We start from the raw sequence: 24,894 nt of genomic DNA, 5'->3' as shown, positions 1-24,894 counted from the left end.
CAAATACACTACAATGTACAATATTTCAAATCCTTTAACACATTCTTGTTCATTAGCTGCCAAGATCATAACTTGGTAAATTAGAAGGGGTGGGAATTTCAAATAAAACATTTGCATACACAAACTTCTTTACAAAAATGTTTATTTAGCTTAAAAAACATGACTAAAAAACAGATAACACTGACAAGGGACAGACAAAGCCTTCACTCTAATAGTTATGCACAAAATAAATATATACATAAAGAAACACTATGTACACCCAATATATGGGATTATGAAAAGGGTCTGTATAACAGTGAACACACCACCTCTCCCACAGCCACAAAAAAAAAAAAACAATTGCACTTTAAAACTTGAAATGTGTTCAGAACGTTGTTGATGTGCGAGATACATAGGAATGAAAAGTACAATGAAAACCAATAACTTTATATATAAAAAAAGAACAAACATTGGGGCGTTGGTTTGTTTTCTGAATTACCCCCCAGAGAACACGAGACAGACGCTCAATTAAAAAAAAAAAAAAAGAGCAGAAAGCTTATAGGCAGGTAGTTAAGAAAACAAAACAGAAAAACAGGATCGTCTTAACATAATTTGTTAAACATAACTTTAAAAGGTTCATGGAAATTGCACTAGGGGTTTGAGGGAAAGCATTAAAAACGATGTAAAGTATAACAGGTAAATAAAATTGGGAGAAAGCAGTCTATATTGTAACAGGCCCATTCAGGCTCTGAAAGCTCTCTTTCTGCACCGCACACGTTAACAATTGCAGTCCAGTTTCTTCTCTGTGATTTGAAGCAGCATTTCAGAGTAGCGCTCCAGCAAAGCCATGGTCCTCTCGTCTTTGAGTTGCCGTGCGGGGGATGGAGTTGCCTCTTCCGGCCCGTGAGGGGCGCTGCTGTGCGACTTGCCACTCTCCACAGAGTCAATATCTCTCCGCACTGAGGAGAAGGCGTCGGTCAGGATAGCTTTCATGTGGACTTGCCGTTCGGGGCTCTCGTTGCAAGACACCACCTTAAAACCCAAAACAAATAAAATCAATAAAAAAAAACAAAAAACAAAACAAAAGGTAGGGCTACAATGGAAACCAAGCTGCCTTGGGAACAGACCGGGGCTCACTTATAAATTCAAAGTAGCACTACAATTACAGCAGGAGGGGCGTTTGCAGAAATTGTAATTACAATGTTACTTTGTTAAACTGCAACTCTGCAGCAGTAAACAAGCCTCAATTATAATTCCAATTACACTAAAACCCAACTACAGACAATTACAGCTTACTCTATTCTAAATTAAATCAAGCAATAAAATCAGGACACACATACAGAAACAAACTATTCAACTGATTGTTCAAAGGCAGTTGCAAATAAACAGAAAGATAAAATGACAAATGAGAAACTGAACCAACAATTATACGGGTCTGCTTAGGGGAATGTGGACCGCTGACAAAATGAGACACTAAATTAAATAAAAAATAATGGTTTCACAAAAGCCTTCAAAATACTAGTGAACACACGTGAAAACTAGCATTAAAAAAAGGGTAGAAAGACTAGATTCTGATTGGCAGAGACCTTCTCCCTAGCCATTAGATATCTGGTGACAAAACAGAGCAGAACTTCTTTCTCTGAAGAAGCCACACTACAGCAAACAAAATCAATACGCCAACTGCAACTGTACGCCTGGGTAAACAAACCCGCTCGAGGCCAGTCAGTATGGCAGCAATAGTTCCACAGCTGAAAACACCGAACACTGTCAACTTAACACCACACTGCGGTAAATGAAGCAGGATTCAGACAACCTAGAAATTAACACAGAGGAAGACCGTCAAGCACCAGACAAAATGGACTGTGAAAGGCTTTCCGCGAATGGCAATCTGAAAAGAACACCGACATTAATATAAAAACAAAAACCCAAGACAGCCTAAAAAAAAGAAACAAATTAGGCCCCCTCCCCACAAAAACGGGTTTAGAATGTTTTACTGTTAGGTAAAAATTTGAGTTACTGTGGATCTACTCTCAGTGGAGGGTTTTACAAAGACAGCTTAAAAGTCTTTGTTTACCAACACCACCTCACTCACAGACCCATTTAAAAGCAATAACACGCTCAAGGTATGGGTGTCATCATGAGATATCACCACTCCTTGGGTGGATGAAGGAGTCCACTTTGTCTCGTGCCTCACAACGCACCCAAGACGTGCGAGATCTCATGACAGCACACCCCGTCGTTCACTATTCCTCAATTACTGAAGCATGCAGCAAAACGCATGTGCAGTAGCATCGCACACACGTGCTAGGAATAGAAAGTGGAGGTGTGGCTCCAAATAGGGGACCTGGATGATGAAATAGATTGCAATATGAAGCAATGAATTACTGATTTTTGTTCCATACCATTTAGATGCTGGTACAAACCTGCTTCCATGAGACCTACAGCTAAAAGTTTTATATCACCTAGAACTTTAGGATTGAGACTAAATATGAACAGTCAGATCTTTTACTTCTCACGCAATTAAAAAGAAACATTATACCTGTATAGCAAAATGTCCACCAGAAGCCATAACAGTAGTCCAGTATTTCATGTTAGACTTCATACTTACATTTACGGAAGTCAATATGTTAATATAACATTATTGCAGCAGGTTTCATTTGACTTGAAGCAAAATTAGTTAATTACGTAGGGCGATGCAGAACATTTGGTCATCGCTGTATCACCTGCCCTGGCGTGCCATGCAGTGGCCTGAAAGCCACTGTGGCTTTGTTTTCACCCAGCTGAAGAATGCACTTGCTAGCCTCGCTCAGGAGTTAGACTCTCACCTTGCTGTAGAGACACAGCGCCCTCTTCAAGGTGTTCTGCAGCTCATTCACAACCTGCTTACAGTTCTGGATAGTCACTGGCACATCAGCAGAATCTAAAGACCCACGCACACAGAGGAGAGAGGACGACAAGGTTAGAAGGGTCCTGAATGAAGGTAAGCCTTTTTAAACAGATTGCCAGTATAGGTCGCATTTAGTTTTTAACCACTTTAAAAAAAACATCAACTTCAAATTCCCTTTCGCAATAAAGCTGTACAGAAAGAATTCATAAGAGTCAATGAATGAAGACCACTTTCCAATTAACCTACAAGAAAACCAGCGACGGAAATAAGACTCCTATTGCACAAGCTTTACCCATTAGAGTTTACCGTTAGCTGGACTAGCCCCAGTGTTTATGTAACAATCTCCGTTGTCTTATTAAACCATACCAAAACTATGAATGGATTAAACTGCTATGCAATGGGAGTCTTATTTCCACCAAGGTTTAGATGTTCATTACATGCAACACTGTCCTCAATCTCTTTATGGAAAAGTATCAAATAAGATTAACATTACGACAATGGAATTGTAAACTGGCACAAACCTGGGTCTGCTGCCGTTGTCCTCTCTTCCTGGCACGGTGTACGTGGCAGATGAAGCTCAGCACTGGAACCAGAGACTTGGGTGACTGAGACAGGGGTTTCCTCCCTGCTCAGGACAGCTTGCTGGGGATCTGGATTACAATCATAGGGGATCTGGTTCTTAACGGGACTGGTGGGAGCCAAACCGATGCTCTCCAGAATATCACTGATGTAGCTCTTCCCTTCCTTCCCCAGGGATCTCATCTCGGTGGGAGTCGCGAGGGAGAGGGAGGGCTTGGGGACAAGGGGAGGGGGCATCAGGATACGATCGGAAGAGGAGCAGAGGTCCAGACGGAGGCCTGCCCGAGCCTTGTGGCTTCCTGGCGCTGTCCCCGGGTCCAGATTCTCCTTGCAGGCCTGCCCTCTGCTCAACGGCTGGTTGGTCGAGAGGTCCGCTGTGGAAGCAGCCCGGCCGCTGGGGTACAACTCACTGCTGGGCTGCTCCTCGGCACTCTTGGCGTTCAGAATCTCACCCATGGAGACACTGCGGGACATTGTGGCGGTCTTGGCCCGGGAGCTGGCAGTTGTTCCCATGTAGCTCTGCCTGCCTGGCTTGACCACAGACACCTCCTTTATCTGGAGAGGCAGGGAGCGTCTTCTGGCGACGGGGGTGTTGTCCTGGGCAGAGAGAAGGGCTCCCAACTGCGGGTCATCTTTGAAGCAAGAGATGGGTCGCGAGTTAGGGCAGTTTTTGAAATGCTACAAGCTTCATTTAAGGTTGTTACTACTTTTCCTTATAAAGCAAACATGGTGTAGCTTAGACCCCTTTAAAATAAACAAATTTAAAAAAAGAGGAAATACTCTAACACTAATCATTGCTGTAGCAAATATGATACAATATTAGTTAGCAAAGTGTTTACAAGCCAACATTTTCATATCCATCACATGTTGCCAACAATGTCTTACATTGTGCATTTGGTAGTAGATTACAATACAAAAATAGGCATTAAAAAGGGTTAAACTTAATAGAATTGGGGCCGCCAGCAGCGTTCCAAGTATACAAATCATAAATGTGTACACCAAAAATGTGAGCAAGCACAGAATCAGAAAAGCGTCTTCCAGATAATCACCAAAAAAATAATAAAACCACCACAAACGTTCCACATGCCCTTGGAAAGTGCAATCATGACAAAATCACTATTTACTATATTACAAGCAACGAAGAACAGCTTGCAAATGACGTGACGGGGAAAAAACAAATTTGCACAAATATCTTAGGTCACAACTAAAAAAATAAAATAAGTAAGATTTGCAATGTGTGCCAACCCCCCATTCACACACACGCAAAAGACTACCTCTCTGGGCAAAAGCGATCGTCATTCGCTTCGGCTTCTGCTGTTTGCAGTTGAACGAGGAACTACGCCTCCTGACTGGGGGCAAAATTCAACATTAGATCTTTTCCAAAAAAAAAAAAAAAAAAAAAAAAAATTACATAACCCTTCAGGTCACACCAAAGAACGTCTGTGCTGTCAGAAAGAAATTTGCTGTAGTCTATACGTTGCTATGGTTTGAATACGGTCATTCAGTTACATGCTGTTTATGAATACCCTGATCTGCCTAAAACACTGCTCCGAAGAAACGTAGCTACAGTGCCCCTGATGCGCAAGTATTTTTTATATGCAAGCGCAGAGAGATTTTTTTTATTGTCAAACGTTTTCAGGAGTTGAAGATGTTAGTTGGAGGGGTACAGTGCTGGCCCTACCTCTGGGCTTTAACTCCTTAGCTGCTGATTCAGTGGAAGACTCATCAGAAGTCTTTAAAATTGCCTGAGAGAGAGAAAAACCAACACACGAAAGGATTAGCACACACAAGAGATATACATATAAAAACTTAATGAACTGAAATGCTGTATTGTAGTTATTCCTTTCACAGGGAGGCGTGGCAGCATTTATAAAATGACTTCCAATGTATACGAAAAGTAAAGGAGGAGATCTGTATCCCATTAAAACGGAGCCATGTCATTACCTCCACCTGCTCCTTGGGGCCGCTGTGGGGTTTGCCGCTCTGCTCCTCTTCCGGAACCTTGACAGTGGAGAGTAGAATCCTGGGAGGGAAGGCAGTGCCCAGCCTGCAGGGAACAGGATCGGAACATAGGGGCGAGACAGAATCTAGAACGTCCGGGAAGCGTCTCGGAAGAGTTAAACGAAAACCTTACCGTAGCTTATTCTGGCAGCGAGAGAGGAATCTTGCGGAAATGCTCAGCCTGGGATTCAGGAAGAGGCCGTCCGAACTCGGCTTGAGGTCCTTTAAGTTGGTATCAAACTTTTCTGTGGAAAGAAAGGAGATCCGTACACAGCTCTGGCTAAAAGTTTCGCATCACCTACAATTTCCAGATTGGGACATAAAACAACAACAAAAAAAAAAAAACTACACATTAACATACAAATCAAGACAATACAAAATGATATGGCTTGCGGTAGACAGTTGCAACAGCAGCATTTGATGTTAGATTGAAGAAAATGTCTTTCTGAAGCAAAACAAGTTCATTCTACAGGGCAACGCAAAACTTTTGGCCATAGTGGTAGATAGATATTATTCAGAGTACGTATGGAGGTTTGCTTGCATTCATTTTCAGTTTCATATTTATTGGCAAGCCATCATATGCAGAACACCGTTTGAAAATAACACAATGAGTCCCAATAAGACTTTGTACAGGACTCGAGCAAGCCACGTTCAGAATGCGTTTTTAGCAGTTCCGAATTGTTTTTCTAGCAGGCCAGTGCTTACCGTTGGCGAGGTCGTCTGCCAGGGTGTCAAAGTGGTGCCACAGCATCTCTTGGTCTGGGGCGATCTTGACGGGATTATCCCGGGACAGGCAGGGCTCCTCTTCCTCCTCCTCCACCCCAGAGCTGCCTGCAGAGCTCAGCTGGCTCAGGGAGTCCACGTCTGCAACACAAAGCACCAATGACTGTCCCATTTGGAAGGCTTCAATACTTCCATCAGCAAGCAGGCGTTTGAAACCAGCTGGTAAAGGTGTCCTGTTGCTAATTCACCAACCCTGGTTAGCCCTGAATCAACTCTATTACACTAGGGAAGGCAGTCCCGAGATTACTTAAACTAGCAGCGCAGGAACCTCATTAATATTAGCTTGAACACAAGACGTAAAACCGAGGTCCTATTGCAAGTTACTCCGCAGCAGCAGCAATGATGCATAGTTCACCTCCTAGTCTCCAAGTCATTTTATAAAAGCATCTGCTAAATGACTAATTTATTCTTAGTTTCGTTGAACAAAACAAGCCATCATTAAAAAGGCACAGCAGGGATGGAAACAAGACCCCCGTTGAATTGCAATTTGATCCACTCCTGCTTACACTAAGTTAAAACAAGAAACACCCGAGTTGGTTACTTTTACACGGTGGCTAATCCAGCTCAGAGTAAAGCCTGGAATGGGCAAGACTGCTATGCAAAGGGAGTGTGTGGAGGGACTGACCGTCTCTGTGCTGCTCCTGGCTGGAGGCCTGGCTCCCAGATGACCCCACGCAGTAGGCACTGTCGGGGCTGTTCTCCTGGCTGCCCCCTCTACCCCACCTCCGAGCCTTGCGGGATGGGCCCTGACACAACTCCTTCACGTCAAAGTCACTGGGAGAGGAAGGGAGGAACGCCAGTCAAATCGCAACCCGGTATCATTTTAAAACAGGCCTTGTAATCTTTTATTAAAAATCATTTAAAAAAAAAAAAAAAAAAGATCAAGTAGATAACTTATGAGCTTTCCAGGATTTCTCAAAAAGGAGAGTGTGTGTGCCACGTCATAGCAAGGGAAGTAAATCAATCCATTACTTCTTTGGATAAGTTTTACAAAATGATCCTCCTATAGGAGTTCATACAGGCCATGGAAAAAACCAACACAATGCAAGGATTTAAGGACCATAAATAAAAAAACCAAATCAGATGCAGATTTTAAAAATGAAACCAACTCCATTCACGTACCAATGCATTAAATAATGCAGTGTTAGTTACATATTACACTGTTAAAAGTGCTAACTTTTAAAAGTATAAAGTTAAGGTGCAGAAAACACCTAAGCCTATGAATTTAATGTGTCATGTCTCAGAACAGTTGTTCAAAACTGCATGCGTTATTCAGTTAATTGACAAAATACATGTGTCTGGTTGACCTCTGAATCTTACTTTGTTTTATTAAAAAGGTATTTTTCAAATACACTTGCAGTTAAATACAGTTTATCTAAAGTAGTTTGTTACATTTACCCAGTATTTTGCCCAAGCCTGTACACAATATGTAGAACGCAAGTCTCATAATAACCCAATTACAAGGATTCTTATTTGCAGCCCTGATAACTGACTTTCACATTATAATCAAACATGAAAAAACCCATGTTTGTCCTGACAATACTCTGAAATGATACTGTAAAGCTACCACGTTTATACTGGCAAACGCAAGCGGGAGTCAATTTCCTCACCCGTCTCCTGCCAGGGAAGCCACAGTGCTGTTAGCGGGGTACAGGATGTCATCACTGGTCTCAGGGGAGTCTAGGTCCCGCCCGAACATCTCTTCCACGTCGGGGAGCTGCAGGAAGCTGGGCCGAGCGAAAGGCTGGCCGACCTGGACAAACTCCTCCTCCTCCTCCTCCTACCACACACACCATTAGTACCAGAGCTGTGTTTAATTACAACTGGAATTTTGAAATATGTAATGGAAAATACAGATGTGACTGAACCTTGGTACACCTGTGTAATTGTACTATATCATTTAGCAGTTACAGTTCAATTACGCATTTGTCATTTCAACCATTCAGATGACTCCATTTGTTCGGGGGGAAAAAAAAAAGTTAGTGTTTCTGTACTTGTACCTGTGATTGACAGGTTATCAGGAACACAGTAAACATGTTAATGCACATTGTTGTGTGTGTTACCTCTTACTGTAACTGTACCTACTGCAGCAAAATAGTAATTGAACAAAATATTACAATTATAATTTCAACAAATAATTCCACTGTAACTGTACTTCTAACTGACCCCAGGTCTGGTCATGCCACAATTCAAACACAAAATCATTCTGTAACCCTGGTTAATGATCTAGGACTGAACCTGGAACTAGGTGACAAGTTTAAACTCTTGAACAGCAGTTCCTCTCGCCCCACCACACAAAAAAATAACAGCCTCAGATAACCAGGTATCAACAGCTTTAAAACTGAAACACCAGACAAAAGGGGTTTAATTGAAGTACAGATTCCAATCAGTACAGCCTAATCTAAACCACTTCGGTTTAGTGATTAAGAGTCTATATATATCTCTTATAACCAAGCGCAAAATATGGGTTAAATGTATTCGAACACATCAATAAATAAAATCAGGCAGTCTACAGCAGTTCCCTATTGAAATCTAACAATTATTTTCAATACCCCTTCAATATATCAATTCTTTGACAGTACAAATGTACATTTGCATCTCACTTGCCATCAAATACACACTTAACCACATTTCTGTACTTGCCTTAAGTGACAATCGGCTCATTCTCCCTACTAACCAACTACTACTACCAACGCAGGCAGTGGACTGGATTCCAGATGAAACTCAATACTGTACGACAGCTTAAAACAATCCCCCTCCCTCTCCCCGTGGGCAATCCCCTTCCATCAGCCCCTCACTGGCTCAGCCACCACAATTAGCCTGTGACGAGAGGCTCCGAGCCACAGTCTCTGTACCACTCCTTCCCTAGGGGGATTCCGCTCCGAGGCAGACACAGTGGAGGGATGCCTGCACTGTAACCAGGATTTCAACCACAAACAGAAAAACAAGCCTTCATCAGCTAATGATTACACATGCTTTGTGATTTATTAACAAGGAGGTACTGTAAATTATTACATGGAGTAACTTCTTTACTTCATGCTAATACTCTGCTTTCAAATGAGATAGCAGTGCTGGGGACCAATCAAGACGTAGCTTTGCTGTAACATGTGCCTTCAGCACTTTCAGGTAATGTGGATTTTCTATTAGCCCAGTGTTGATGGCTGAAGTGTACGTAATGTTACATAAGTCTGCCATTTGACACAGTGCGTTAGCACAGCGACAATGAAAAACTTGACCAGAAGCCTTTCAATATGCAAAGTACCGTTACTTGTACATTTTCAATTCTAAATAAATGTTTTTGATCTGCATTCTTTTGATCTGAATTGAGGTCCATTAAAAAAAAAAAAAAAAAACAGATTTATTTATAGTCGAGACTTACCTATACACATCTTATTTTGTTGTTTAAAAAAATCAAGGTGAGAAGTGTCCCACTGACCTCCTCGTCGTCCTCCTGTCCCAGCAGACTGTCCAAGCTCTGGGGTTCAAAGCTGGGCTCCTCCGGAAGCTCCCGGGCCCTTGTCCCCTCTGCCTCTCTCTGGGGGCTGGGGGTCAGGCACATCTGCCTGCAGCGGGTGTCCAGCAGGGTTTTGATCTGCTCCCGATCGGCACGCTCCGCCCAGCGCCCCCGTGGCTGGTACTGGTTACTATGGAGACGATCCTGTCCATCATCCTCAGGGTTCTCCACCTGCAGGATACAGGCTGGTTTAGTGTTTCAAACCTGGGCTCAATTAAACAGAATTGTGCAGTTCATATTTGCATTGACAGTGTTACTAACTGGAGCTTGGCACACCGGCACAGCTGTAATTATACCATATAATAACTGATCGATTACAGTTCAAATTACACATTTTGCATGCAATCGTTATTTTATATTCTTATAAAAACCGATCGATTATAGTTAAATTCACATTTGGCAGCAATCGTTATTGTATTCTTTCCACCCCCCCCCCCCCCCCCCCCCCCCCCCCCCCCCCCCCCCCCCCCCCCCCCCCCCCCCCCCCCCCCTCCCCCCCCCCCCCCCCCCCCCCCCGGAAGCTCCCCCCCCCCCCCCCCCCCCCCCCCCCCCCCCCCACCCCCCCCCCCAACCCCCCACCCCCACCCCACCCCCCCCCCCACCTCCCCCCCCCCCCCCCCCCCCCCCAAAAAAAAAAAGGTTTGTGTGTCAGGATTTGTACTGGCTATTTAGAATTCAGTCAACATGTTATTGTGGAATTCTTAGTTTTTTAGTGTAATTGGAATTATAATTTGAATTACTGCAGCACAAAATTGTAACTAAATTGAACAAAATAGAATTGTTAATAAAACAACTAAACAATTCTGCTGCGCTGAAGTTTGTAATGGAGTCTTTTTGTAGCGATATTAGGCACTGGGATTTCTACTAGTTACAGATTCACCCCCTACCATTCTCTTTGCCCACAATGGAAGTCTCCCATTGGTCTGAAGGAAGGTGGGGTCCATCAAATCTATCAGGGGAAAAAGGAAAAAAAAAAAGCACATAAAAATCTCCCAACAGAGGAACTCAACCCCGAATATATATAATTAGTTTGTCCCGAGGCGCCACCCCGCTACCTGAACTTACCCTGATCCGAAGAGTCCTTGGCAGGGGTCTGCAAGGAGCCTTCATCCTCCAGGTCCTCCTCTCTGCCCACCTGCCCCTCCTCAGTGGTCCCCCCACGGGGCACTGTGATATAAGTTTCCCTCCTGCAGGAATGAACCACGCACCACAAATCAGAGCAATGCTTTTACAACAACTGGCGACAGCCATTAGCTGTTACCATTGCAATGTTAAAAGCCAGGTTGCCTAGCAAGTTAAGTATTCCCCAAGAGAAATAGACACGCAAAATTACTTTCTCCAGAGTCGCATATAATGCTGTATAGCTGTGGTCAAAGGTTTTGCATCACCCTATAGAATAAACATTTTGCTTCATAAAGTCGAATGCAACCGGCTGAATAATGTTACGTTATCATACGTAATTACACACGCTTGGTAGTTTTCCCCCCATATAGTTAACCAAAAACTGACAAAAAACCCATTAAAATCCAACATGAAATACTATACTGTTATGGCTCCCTGTAGAAATCACTTATTGCATGATCTAAATTCTTTTCATAGTTTATTTTTAAAAAATTGTGTCAATCTCAAATCCCAGCCAATGCAAAACTTCAGTCATAGCTGTACATGTGTTTTCTCCTACCTGATCTGAACATGGTGTTTCACTGCCCTCTGCTGGCCACAGACCTGCTTGATCTCAGCAAGCCGTTTCCTCATACAGTTGGTCATTTGGGAGTCCAGCCTCCAGATAAACACACAGCTGTGGTAGAGAGACACACAGGTCTATAAACCAGGCAGGACACCATTGAAAACATGCCACGTTATATAAAAAAAATGACTGGGCATTGCAAATTCAAAAAACGCACCCTTACCTGTCACCAGAAACCGTGATCAAGTGTCTGCAGTCGTTGCTAAACCTCATCGCTGTTACAATCTCTGAATAAAAATTAAAAAAAAAAAAGGGTCAAACTACCAAGTAATGCAAATATTTACCACAAAGTTATCCCTGGATTATCGAAGGAGGTACAACGTACCTGAATGCCCAAACACTGTGGCCACACACTCTCCTGTATAGAAGTCAAAGATGGAGATATTCTTGTCTGAAGAACTGGTTGCCAGAAACATGCCAGACCGGTCCATCTGTACCTGAGGGATTAAGTAAAGAAAGAAGTCTTTTACACTGAACCAGAGAGAATGAATTTAAAACTACTCGCAGCTACACGAGTACGGCCCCTTACGCCGATACACCAGGACCACCGTTTGACCCGTGTTGGTAGAGGGGACAGTTCTATGTATAATAAAACAGAACCATTATTGTAAAAACACCTTTTGTGAAAACTCCATCCTTACTATACCACCTCGCATCGTGACACACACATCCTCTTAAAACATCTTTGCAATATTTCAGTGGTAAAGTATAGTAGTGTATTGAATACAGAATAGCTAGACACCACCGGTGCCAGCACCATCAATGCCTCACATGCATTGTTCATAGTTTATATCAAAAACTAACGAAATACAGCCTTCAATACTTGACCATACAAGCCTCTACATGGAAAAATATAAATTTAAATCATACTTCTGTCCTCAGATCAGTTTCGGCTCCTTACCTTTAGGAGAGTCCCGTCCTCACTCTGCGAGCCTTTAAAACATTTCTTCTCCTTCCCGCTGTCAACGCTGTAGATCCTAGAGAGCGCACAGCAGGGAAGATATTAAAACCAGACATGCACAAGCAAACAGTTCAGAAACAGCAACTGACACCTTGCAAAAACTGCATCTGCTTAACAGCTACGCCAAAGTGTGTGCACAAAAGAATGTGCACAGACCTACACCCCACAGGTAGGTCTGTGTAAATTAACGGCTCATTTTATAAACGCGTTAAATGGTAGAGGTGTCACTATAACGCTGTTCCAGCAGTTTGAAACCAGAATGACATCATACCGGATATTCCTATCCTGACATCCGATCGCTGCGTATTTCCTCGTTGCGTCCACATCCATGTCGTACAGAGTGGTTTTCCCAACAACATGGCGAGTTCTTGAGAAGTTAATGCCGCCTGCCGACTGAAGAACGAGAAACAGAATTGGAAAAAGGCTGGATCGAAGTCGATACACTGTCAATATCAGAAAGTATTCATATTAAGCCAGCAGACTTAGGTTTCTGCAGCTAGATCATTTTCTACATGACGATAGATCTGAAAACAGTCCGCTACAGGTTTAATAGACTTTGCATTGGTACTTAAACCACACATTGTTACAAAGAATACAAGCACTACATTTGCTTTAAAATCAGTAGAAGTAAAGCATCACCTAGAATGTTATGATTAAGACAAAAAAAAAAAAAAAAAAAAAAAAATTTAAACTCAAAAGAAAACTACAAAATATTGCAAAAACCTACTGGAAACCATAATAGTAGTACAGTATTTAGATTTATATAACATCACATTTTTCATTTAGCATATGGAAAACTACAAAAGCGGTAGGTTTCGTTCGACTATGAAGCAACATTAGTTCATTCTACAGGGCGATGCAAAACTTTTGGCCACAGCTGTACAGTACATCCACAGCATTAACACGTCTCCAAACTGCCTTCATTACTACCTTTCCTGCTGTCCGGAAATATATACTCTTATCTGCACCGCAGCTGATCATGCGTACTTGGCTGCCGTCACCTGGAAAAGAGGGGTTGCTGTGTTTTCATTAGGGGCAGCAGGAGGTCGTAACTCGGGGTCACGCAGCCCACTTGGTAACATTGTATAAACCAAAGTCAAACATACTGCACTCCTGGATTGTCAAGTCATAACCTTACTTGTGGAAGCACATGGCAACATAAAACGGCACGTTCCCCACTGCAGAAGGCCTTGGTTCTGCAAGGCGAGGACCCACCTGCGAACTTGACTGCAGTGATGGAGGCAGAGTGGTCATCCAGGGTCTGCTCCAGGCTGTAATGCTTGTCCACGTTGAGCACGTGAATGAGGCGATCCCGGCTAGCTGTGGCCAGCAGGTTCATTCCTGAACACACAAAACACATTACAACAAAAGCGCATGCCGTACAGGAATGAAGACAGTCAGAGTAATAAAATACAATCAAAATGTCACTCGTTGAAAAACTGCTATCCCCGAATACTAGTCTTCAATCAATTTAAATAGAGCTTGGGTGCAGAAATGCGGGAGACGCTCTTTACCTTGTGCAGAAAGACTGGCTGATGTAAAACTACTACACTATTTCCATTAGGCTGATTTAAAGCTCAGTATCCAAATTCTCAGCTGGTCCCACACCTGTGCCATAGAGCAAGTAGCGACGTTCTACGTCCCCACGTATTGCTACATCTGTTTAAACACATAGAATTTCTCTTCTCATTAACAGTCTGAGAACTTTTTTACACAAAGCTCTTTTCAAAACGTCCGCTTTAGTGCACCGGGGTTTGAGATTCGTCCTCCAAGCCACTGCAGGAAGAGCGGCTCTGTGCTCTGGCTTTGTCGTGTTACCCGTTTGACAACGTGGACAATAATCCTGACACTGATCAGTGCACTAGAGCGGGCATTTTGAAAAGAGCTTTGAAACAGACTTTAAAGTTCCAAGTGTAAAAAGTTGTCAGGATGTGAACAACGAAAATAAAATGACAGGTACGTTATTTAAACGGTTGTAGCAACACGCAGGGATGTGCAAGAGTTTATTTCAGATACCCTGCTACTTACTCTTTAAAAAGAGCAAGCTGAAAAGGCACAAGACCGTATTTGGAAGCAAAAAGTGAGCATTAACATTTCACTCTCCTTTGCCTCAAAACTGGAGCCATGATTTGTAGAAAGAGGCACATGTTACTTCTCACCAGAAGCCCTCCATACTATCACGCTTTATTTTAATCTTGTGTTCCCCTCCCCGTGCTTACCAGTCTCGGGTTTGGAGTACTCCAGACAGAGAACTTCTGAATCGTGCGCTTCAACATTCATCAGCTCATCCAAGAACTGCAGGTCATAGATCCTGAATAAAACGGAGCAACAGACACATCAAGAAACAGCAGGGGCTCTGAGAAACACATTACCCGGCTCGCAAAAGGAGAGCGCTCCTGAACAACGGATAGAAGAGATTCACACTTCACCAACAAATTGATAAAAATGTTCCTTATTTTATAATGGTTTACCAGTCTTATTTTCGCTAACATTTTTACATGTACTGTAAAACACTTCCTTACAGCAGAACATAACCTTCCTCCCTCATTATGTTTTATTTGTTCAAATATTTATCTGAACACAGCTCTCTGGCCTGCTCGGTAAGCAGCACCATCAGGTTACCGGAGGTTCCCGTTGCGGTCTCCCGACGCCAGGTGTTGCCCATCGGGGCTGACTGCCAGCACCCTGATCCCAGCCTTGAGGTCAGCGCCATCTGCCTTCTCCGCAGTGTCCTGGAGATGCTGGATGTTATTCCCCACGTACACCACCTTGAGCAGGTCCTGCATACAGCAAACAAATGCGTTACACTGAACACAGCTAAACGTTTTCCCATCAGTTACTTTGAACTGAATGAAACCTGCTGGATGGTGTTAGGTTAACAGAGTTACGTAGCGCTTTGTAGTTTTCACCCCCAGATATACCTAGAATTTTACGATTTTAGACAATTAATTCGATATGGGAAGATCTTTTATTTAACGTTGACCAAAAAAGATAAATTATATTGCAATCTCCCCCAGTTCAATAAAGCAGCACACAATTGGTGCTTACATGGCTGTAGAAGTTCTTGCGGAAGCCGGCGACGCCGATCCCAGTAGCGGCTGAGCTGCCGTCCGTGTTCCAGAGTCTGATGGTGCTGTCCGACGAGCAGGTGAGGAAGGAGCCGGCAGGAAGGCAGGACCGGGAACGCTCCTCCAGCTCCGGGTACGTCTGAGAGGACAGAATCTTTATAGCCCGAGGAATCTTGAACAGAGCACTAGCTGAACAACTTGCAAGTTTGTGTTTAGGTTAGGAGTGCAAAATCTTTTCTGGCTTACAGCTGGCTTATAAGAAAGTAATTTCTGGAAAAAATTGACAATATAGGTCTTAAAGCCAGGGCTGTGGTCAAATGCAGCTCCATTTCCTTTTTAAATAAATCTGTTCCCAATTCCAACACATCACTGAATTGCAATTCGCAGTATTCTGTTAATTAGCTTCTCAGTGGCAACAAAGTTACTTAAAACTGAAGTTACTGTTTGCTAGTTAATTAAAACTGGCTTCAAATGAAAGCAGTTGAGCAAATCATAATAATTCAATTTCTCTAGAATATCAGTTCCATTGAAGAAATTGAAAATTTACAGATGGAACTGGAAATTGTCCGCAGTCGGCAAAATTGTGCTTGAAACTTCACTTCTAGGATAAACAATTGAAGTTTCAGCTAGGCTTTGAAATACCCCCTGTATAACAGTCTTTACTTCATTCTTCAACAAAAGCTTTAAAATAAGCCTTTGTATCTGCCCTGTGGTTACATCATTCAATAATTCACTCTTGTATAAAACCGTTCTCCAGTAGAGCTTGGTATCCTCTCGTACCTTCTCTTGTGTCACTTCTACTTTACCAAGATAAACACTCGCAAAGCATGCATTTGACACACACACCCTGCTAATAAGATATACCAGTATTGCTACAGAAGATTAGGGAGAGACAAGCGCCATATATCCTACCCAAATAAAGAATGTGTCCTTATCAGTAACTTTCCACACACTTGCCTTGACCTCATCCCAACGCAATCTTGAAGGAATATCTTGCAACACTGCCTAGCCAAGTTTCAAGTACAATACTCCACAGAGTGGCAATCAAATCTCAAATGATACCTTTTCTACAGTCTATCAAATTAACACTCCTATTGCACAGCAGTTTCAGCCATTCCAGGTTTTACTATGCGTTTGAATAGCCACAGTGTGTATAGCTAACAAACTCAGGTTTGTCTTATTAAAAACCGAACCAGGAAATTGCTACGCAACAGGAGTCTTATTGCCATCCCTCTAGCCGTGCGCCAATAAAGGCCTTGAAGACACTCCTCCTCGGGGCGGGTTTCTGATTTTCACGTACCTCGACGCTCCAGACGCAGCCGCTGTGGTAGAGGGCGGAGTTCACCTTTCCCACCTTCCTCAAGTCCGTCACGTCCCACACGTAGAGGCTGTGGTCGCTGTACACGCAGGACAGCCAGCGCGTGGACGGATCAAAGGCCAGGGCCACAGCGTCCGGGTACCCTGCATCTGGATTCTGGTCAAACAGGTGACTGAAACGGAGAACGCACCGAATAAGAAAATGCATCTGTTCCAGATTGATATGTAGCAGCGTATGAGAATTTCACAAATTAAGTGTACAGCTTACAAACATTTACAAAACCTGGAACATTTGAGAAGTTCTAAAAGCATGGGCACATCACATGACATCTACGTTGGTCTAATAAAGGCTGAAAAAAACACTAGAATATTATTGGCGGCGGGATAGCAGAGAGGTGCTGGGCATCTACCTTGGCTCTGTTCCCTTGGCAACGTCCACTCCCAGGTGGTGGGGCTTGGGAAGGCTGGTGATGTAACGCAGGTCCTGGGGGCTGAACACTCTGACCGTGCCATCCGCACAGCCGCAGAACACAAAGTCTTCACTCGCGACGATGCAGTTAGAGACTGGAGCCTAAACAAAAAAAAAAAAAAAAAAAAAAAAAAATCAGGCAAGGTTAGCAAAACAGAAGCCCTAGCAGGTGGAATCAGCAAGCTGTTTCTTAGGTCGGCCAGGGTGTCCTCGGCTCACCGCGCACCAGCGGGCCTGCCTGCAAGTTGCACAGAGCTGTGTGGAACTCCAGTGCTGTAGCTCTCAGGTGGCTGCATGGCAAGCCTGCAGACTGAAAAGCTGACAGCTGACGCGGCACACGGTTTTGGAGGAGGCGTGCGTTCGTCTTCGTGCCTCCCGAGTCAGCACGGGGGGGGGATCAGCGGTGAGCCGGGTTGAAAGACAATTAAGTGGGCTTACCAAATTGGGGAGAAAAATAAGAAATAACTGGCGATTCCAAACATATAAAAAAAATAAAAAAAAATAAATAAAAACAAAAAAAAACTGAAAAAAGTAGAATTAGTAGCATACAGGTCCCAAACTTAAAATAGTTAATTCATAAACTGTCCTTTCAGAAATGAATAAAACAAAAAAAGTTACCAAACTTGAACAAGGCAGCTAGACATTTAATGCAAGGGCTTGCACATAAAGTAGCCTGAAGTTGTTTCAGTAGGTTTTACATTTCAATGGCTGCATTTTTCCTTTCAGAAATAAATCCGGTTAATAACCACTTGGATTAAGAAGCTTGGCACACAGGCCAATGTGTACTCCAGATGTTTTAAGTCACTAACATTAAAAGCTTTCATCTCCAGCCTCGCGCAGGACTGTTAACAGTTTAGGCAAACTGTCACCCCCTCTCCTCCCACCCCCTTTCATTTGAAGCCAATTTAATTGACTAACAATGACTTCAGTTGAAGTCACTTGTCACCGCTGTGAGAAGCTTATTAACAGAATAAGGCCAATTGCAATTGATCAAAGAGGTGTTGGCATTCACTAAAAGGGAACTGGAACTGAAAAACAGGAATTCACTTGACTCCTGAAATGGAGAACTTCTCTCAACGGCTTTTCCGATTACAAAGATGTTAAGTTTAAAAACAGGTTAAATCCTAAAAGTATAAAACCGATAAGGAAACGAACTGCAAGAGTCACCCATAAAAGAAAAAAAAACAAGGGAGCCAGCGACCTTCACCTTCAGGTCAATCCAGGTGTCCAGCAGCCTCTTCTCATTGAACTGGCATAGCAGCCCAGAGCTGGTGATGCAGAAAGTGCTGCTGGCCATTCTGCCCTTGCCACACGCCACCCCGCAGAACAGCTTGTTCCTCTGCTCCCCGAGGATCCCCGAGCGGCCAATCAGCGGCACAGTGCTGTTTATCTGGGGAACAAGACAAACACGCCTGTGAATACAGTCGTCTACAATGATCTCCACGACAGCGAAGCGAAATAGCCAGCAAACTTTGTGGCTTCGAACTTGGTTTCAGGCCACTGCATGGCACACCAGGGGAAACTTGTTTGAAACATCAACGTTGCCTCAAGACTAGGTCTGCTGGAACCAGGTTTTAAGCCACTGTTCCTGAAAAAGTGGCTTTGTGTTCCATGTGTTTAAGAGGGAGTGTTTGTGTGTCTTAAGTGAGGTATATAGCCTTGCTACTGTTTCAATTAATTGAAGTGCGCATTTATAAACTGACTAGTCAGGCACTTGGTGGCAAGCAAGGCGAGTGTCTGCGAGATGAGGATTCAAAGTTCAAGAACAGGGAGTTGAAAGTGTTCAGATATTTGCTGGCGAGAGTATTTCTTCGTACCCTGCGCTCTTTAGATGCGTCCAAATACCAGAACTTGGCGTGTCTGTTCCCCACCGTCACAAAGTAGCTGCTGTCCTCCGAGAAGCACACTGCCGTCACTTTACTGGAGACTTTGTTTGAAGCAATTACCGTGCCTTTCTGGATCACAGAGAGGAACACAAGTATTAAAACACACACACGCACTCATGCCAACAAACCAAACAGATACACACAAATAACCTACATAAAATTGATCAATTTCTCCGTTCCCAGTTACCTTCCACTCCCACACGTTGACGGTCATGTCGTGCTGGTAGCCCACAGACACGATGTAGCTGGAATTGGCAGAGAAAGCCACGCAGGACACGCCATACTTGTGGCAATGGACCTCAGACACTTGGGTCTTTTCAGCCACGTCCCAAACGCGTACAGCCGGCATGTGACCACTCTGCACGGGACAGGAACAGGTTAGGACCCCCCATAAAATATATAACCAACACAGTTTGCAGCCCTTCATAACTTCAGTTTCAAGCTGTATTTTTTAATTTTTTCTGTCTATAATATATAATCACACACACACAAACTAAACAGTACTTTGTTCAAACATTATAATTGGACTTTTATACAAACAGCTTTCACATTTCTAGCACACTGCCAAGTTTTTACAAAGTTGTTTTGTGGAATAAAGTCAGTGGTTAAGTTCTCTTTTTCTATTTTCCAGCAAACTTACCTCACCAGTGACCAAGTATTTTCCATCTTGTGAAAACGCCAAAGCAGTAAATGTTTTTCTGGAAAATAAACAAAGCGCATACGATAAGAGAGAGGAGAGAGAGAGATGGTAGCAAAACTTTAGACCAAATATAGGAGCTGTAATTGGTATTCTTAAATTTGATTTTTACAGATGAAGATGGTCATTTTCTAAAAAAGTATTTCACCGACAGCTACAAAAACAGTCGATAATAAACTCTGTAGTCATATTAAAAAGCTTAAGACTTGACAGACATTAAGAAAGACCTACTTTTGTCAAATGATTTATTGGGGTGCTACATGTTTATGCCGATGTGTTACCACAAACTGCAGAAGTAATTAACCAACCTTACTATTTTTACTAGTGGCTTATGTGACATTACCAGCACAATGTCTGGATCCTAGTAATGACACCATTGCACAGCGGTTTGATCCATTCCCGCTTGTACTAGGAGCTCAGCGAGACACCTGAGCTGTCAGCTATGCAATGCGTCGATTCAAGAGATTATAAAAACCAGGAGTGGGTGAAACTACTATGCAATAGGAGTCTAACTTCCGTCCCTGAACACGTGTAGGTTATCCATTCACAATCAAACTCTGTTTAAAGCACTCTCCAAACCTCAGTCCTTTGTGAAGCTAGTGAATTAAAATTAGCTTCCTAGCTGATTAAGTTCACATTTATCACTGCACATTCAGTCTGGTTGTCAGCTAATTGGGAACGACAGAGCGCCTCCAGCACTCCCATTCGATTACAAAAATGCCACTTAGCTGTCAGATCAAGGAAACGTGAGAGTTTAGCCACAGTGATGAAAATACATCAAATGAGTCATTCATGAACAGGTTTACTCCCTGGTTAATTAAAAAGGCAGTGAGCAGAGGTCCCAAGACAAACCTGTAACAATAGAAGCGCCGTACCCAGACTCCAAAACACCATGACTGACAGGGATTTCACTGTCACCCAAAGCAAGAACGTGCTCAGACCAGACAGGGATCGTTACCAGATGAAACCATCGCCATGCCAACAAAAAACAAGGAGCATTCCGGAACAACCCTCAACTTTTCAAACATTCCTCACTTCTTGGCGTGCATTACTTGTTGAAAATATCTCTCAACTCAATTGTGTTCACACCCTGGGCTTGGTGGAGGTCTAAAATCTTTTTCACCGATGCGTTAGTGAAGATATTATATAATTGTGTGTTTCGTCTGAAAGTCAGGTGCGATAGATCAGAATTGGTTCCAACTTCTACACATATCCCTGTACTTATCACCCTAGAAACCCTCAGAGAAGTGCATTAAAAACACCCAGCCACCTGTCTTCACTGTTTTTTTGACAGCGGTTCTTTGTCTGCAGATGGCATTTGAAATATGCAGCAAGACTTGTAAATTACTTTAATTAGTACAACAGCAAAAAATCACGAGGACAAGATACGTCAAGTGTGGAGCGAAATAGGTTTACATGAATAGAATTGAGAGACATGCAAAACCCTCCCATTTTTCCTGTGAATCATTTTATAAAAGGGACACTATGATCTTGGCATTTGAATGGCCACTTAGTCCTTGGAGAAAGACACACAACACTGATAACACCCAGCTTTAAGTGAAGATATTTAAAAAGGCAGGCAAACAAGTCTTTAGTATTGGAACTCAATAACAATTATTTTTTTATTGCCATTTAAAATGTCGATGCTAGCTGATTTAGTGCTCAACAAAAGATGAGGGGCAATGCACCGGCATTAAGCAAAAGAGAAGTCTGGGAACGAGAAAAGGTCATTTGGCCCCATTTATGTTCCCTGCGTTTTAGATCCTCCTGCTTCACCTAGTAGGCTATTGCATGCATTTATAACTAAAAAAATGCATCCTACCTTCCGGTATAAACTTACTTTTACTCAGCTTCTACCGCTCAATTCATCTTGGGTTAACTATCTAGACCACTTATGATTTTGAAGACCTTAAGTCTCCCCTTCACCTTTTTTCTAAGCTGAAGAGATTGAATTATTTTTTACCTGTCCTTATAGCTCATGTCACACCATCACTGTGCTTGCATACCCCCAATCCTGACCTGAACATTCACTTGGCAGTCATTCAGTCTTGGGACAACTGAAGACAATGTGATCTAGACCGACTTCCAAAGGGGGGGCTAAGCTAACACCACTAAATTAAATTTCTAAAAATAAGGGCGCTTTCACAAAGTGTTTTTGGTCTGGGTTATTTTTCGGTCCTTACCTGGATGCATTGAGTATATGGCTTTGTTTATTCTTCTTTGGATTTAAAAGAACCACCACACACCTGTAAGAAATACAAGTATTTATTGATTTATTGCATACGCCATGCGATACCTAGTGCAAAAGAAAGTGACCGAACAGCAGAAATGCAAAATAAATTAATAAATAAATCCCTGAAAAGTGTTTAACGTTCAGCATGGGAAATGGTTTCAGTTTGAGCCTGATCTCAGTGATTTTGCTTGTAGGAAGGTCTGGGACTTTGCCATCTGATTCAGTTTCATTACATTGGTTCAACTTACACATAGCTAGGGTTTACACTTCCTTAAAATAGATTTAATGAAGTTTATCTCTAAAAGAACGAACACGCACACACGGCTCCTATGCAAGGAACACAGGCAACGTATACTCTAGGGCAGCATTTACTGTGGGGTAAACCAATTTGAACTTAAAGTGTACATATTGCAAAATACTCAAGTTTAAGAATGTGTCCATTTGGTTAAGACATTAATAAAACACAAAAGATTAGTGTTTATACATTATAATCAATAAGCTCTGAAAAGGAAGAATCTTAAACAGCTGTGCTCTAGTTTTAAATTTAGGTCTCACTGGGCCAATCTGTGTAAGTTAACCAAGAACCTCTGGTCTGCTTGAATGAAAAACCACCATCCCAGGCTTTCACCACCTGCTTTCAGTTAGTGGAAAATGCCTCCCTTTGCAGGACACGTGGAGAAAATAAAACTCTGCCAAGCACACACTGAGAAGAGCCAGGGGTCTGACTGCCAGAAGGCAAGAGCTGGAGAAACCTGAAAGCAAGGCTGCAACTACTGACCCAGTGATTGGATATCACAGGGTTAAATACAACAATTCATAAAAATATATGCAAGCGTGCGGATAGTGTGTGTGTGTGTGTATATATATAACTGTTGGATAAAAAAAGCTGGAATTACAAAGATCCCACTGGTATTCAAAAAAAAGAAATTATGGTTAGAAGAGGTTGTGACCCCTACCCCCGACTCTCTTACCTCAAAACCCAGACAGCGATACTGTTAATAAAACCCCACACTCTGAGCTGGGAAAGTGCCCTGAACTCTCACCCACCCCCCTGGGAGCAATGCTTGGGTATGCCCAGGGCAGCAGCTGCTCCTATTTTTGTCCAGGTCTGGGCTTATACTTCATCCCAGTTCCCGACGACTTCCTTACCCAAGCAACTGTCTCAGCAGTCTGGACTCAGTTCAGATATCCCTCCTTCAGTATTTCAACAGCAGCTAAACAAAAGTGCTTGTTCTCAATGGAGAATGCTGGGTCTTTGTTGTAAGGCGACCTAAATCAAGGCATGACTTTTGCACCTTTAATCTGTCCTCAAATAAAGTCCCAGTTGTTCGTTTTTAGAGATGAATAGCTTATGCAGAAAGGTGACTACTGTCAAAATATCCCGCGAAACCGAACCGTCCTGTGGATGTCCAAGTTTAGTTGAACCCCCCCCCTCCCGTACAATGAGATTACGAGCCGTCTCTGCTGTTAAAAGCAAAACAGAAAAGCACTAGAATCTGGAAGAGGAGTAGAATGCTTACCCTGCAGGATATGCTACCAGCCCTGTACTGGAGTCACATGCTAGCCCACTGCCACTTAATGCAGTTACACCAAGGACCTTCTCCAATGTAACCTGGAACGACAGGGAGAGGGGGGAAACAAATTTCAGTAAATGCACCATCAAATCTGGATGCTCAACAGGCCTGGGCTGTAAAACAGAAGGATCTCGTATTCAACCCTGGTTGCTACTAGGTGCTGGGTAAACGAAACTTTGTTTCTTTGGCTCAACAAGAACAGGTAATAAATTATTTTAGTCGAAACGCTATCTACCCTAAAGAAAAACAAACACTTAAGTTTCACTAATAGCACAAGTTAATGTGCATCTACCCATACTACTTCTGCAAGCAACAGCTCATAGTTGACATATTGTAATGATTTTATGCATGTGAATTGAGTTTTGACTTTTAGATATCCATCAGTTTTGGGGACAAGAGCTCTTTGAGGAAGCTCTAGGATTGGAAAAGTCACGCAATTGATTTTTAGTAACATAGCAGCATGGTGAAATTCAGCCATTATGGGGGCACTGTAACAAAGAGGGAAACTACATCACGCTACTCCTTGGCATTGCTGTAGTTAGACTGGGAAATGTATGCACATCAGAAGGGGTAGACGTTACTTTCATTCCATGTTTTCTAATCAAGCAGTTTGCCTTTGGTTTTCCAGTCAAATAGGACCGCTCTTCTGTTTACTGTCATCGGCACCCTCTCCTCTTCAACTCTGCAGTCTGGGACAACTGTTCACAGAGAGGGGGCAGCTTAGGAGCAGCCAAGAGTCTGTACTTTAACATTAGGCTTCACATGAAAACATCCATTTTTTGCTGAATTCAGGAGATCTGCATAGCCAAGCCCAAAACACATAGCCTGCACGAAATGGGTCACCAAAGCAGAAAAAGGGTTCAATATTTGCACAGCACAAGACGCTGCCACTACTGGCATGTTCAGAATTTAAATCAGGAGGGTAGTATTATGTATTTAGGCTTACTTATGCACGCTGTAGATTGTGACGTGCACAGCTTGGAGTTTAAGCTATGGGGACCAGATTAAAAACAATTCTTCAAATCAACATGTAATTTGCTTCTGTGGAATCACAACACCAAAGTGTTAGTGTATAGGAACAAAGTGCAAAAGCATTAGAGAGCTTCAAGATGTGTCATTTACATCCTTCATATACCTACCTGCATGAAAACCTCAGGGTGTGAGAATTTAAATTACCGGTTAGTAACCAGCGATACAGA

The 24,894-nt window shown here is 42.9% G+C and overlaps 1 protein-coding gene across 1 annotated transcript; it reads right to left on the bottom strand.

Moving 5' to 3' along the window:
- Positions 1 to 151: 151 nt before the first annotated feature.
- Positions 152 to 24,840, bottom strand: LOC121303760 (WD repeat-containing protein 62-like). Its single transcript, XM_041234536.1, has 32 exons — positions 24,835 to 24,840; positions 23,642 to 23,733; positions 22,072 to 22,134; positions 19,832 to 19,889; positions 19,379 to 19,549; positions 19,123 to 19,260; positions 18,513 to 18,695; positions 17,247 to 17,407; positions 16,820 to 17,009; positions 15,500 to 15,658; positions 15,074 to 15,231; positions 14,671 to 14,762; positions 13,667 to 13,792; positions 13,382 to 13,452; positions 12,723 to 12,844; positions 12,392 to 12,467; positions 11,816 to 11,927; positions 11,654 to 11,717; positions 11,425 to 11,541; positions 10,809 to 10,930; positions 10,631 to 10,692; positions 9,666 to 9,914; positions 7,840 to 8,009; positions 6,855 to 7,003; positions 6,152 to 6,310; positions 5,580 to 5,691; positions 5,390 to 5,492; positions 5,127 to 5,190; positions 4,720 to 4,794; positions 3,388 to 4,077; positions 2,805 to 2,899; positions 152 to 1,011 (listed from the first exon to the last, which is right to left on the bottom strand). Exons 1-32 carry the CDS (start codon positions 24,838 to 24,840, stop codon positions 757 to 759), a joined length of 4,464 nt encoding a protein of 1,487 aa, XP_041090470.1. The 3' UTR covers positions 152 to 756.
- Positions 24,841 to 24,894: the final 54 nt, after the last annotated feature.

The sequence above is a fragment of the Polyodon spathula genome, chromosome 35, assembly GCF_017654505.1.
Source record: "Polyodon spathula isolate WHYD16114869_AA chromosome 35, ASM1765450v1, whole genome shotgun sequence".
Lineage (NCBI taxonomy): Eukaryota > Metazoa > Chordata > Actinopteri > Acipenseriformes > Polyodontidae > Polyodon > Polyodon spathula.
This window is presented reverse-complemented; position numbering and strand designations above follow the sequence as displayed.

Excerpts from the sequence above, each read along its gene's own strand:
- LOC121303760 (XM_041234536.1), bottom strand. Across the intron at positions 18,696-19,122 it reads ACGCATCTAAAGAGCGCAGG|ATAAACAGCACTGTGCCGCT; the intron begins GTACGAAGAAAT and ends CTTGTTCCCCAG. Across the intron at positions 8,010-9,665 it reads GACAGGAGGACGACGAGGAG|GAGGAGGAGGAGGAGGAGTT; the intron begins GTCAGTGGGACA and ends TGTGTGTGGTAG.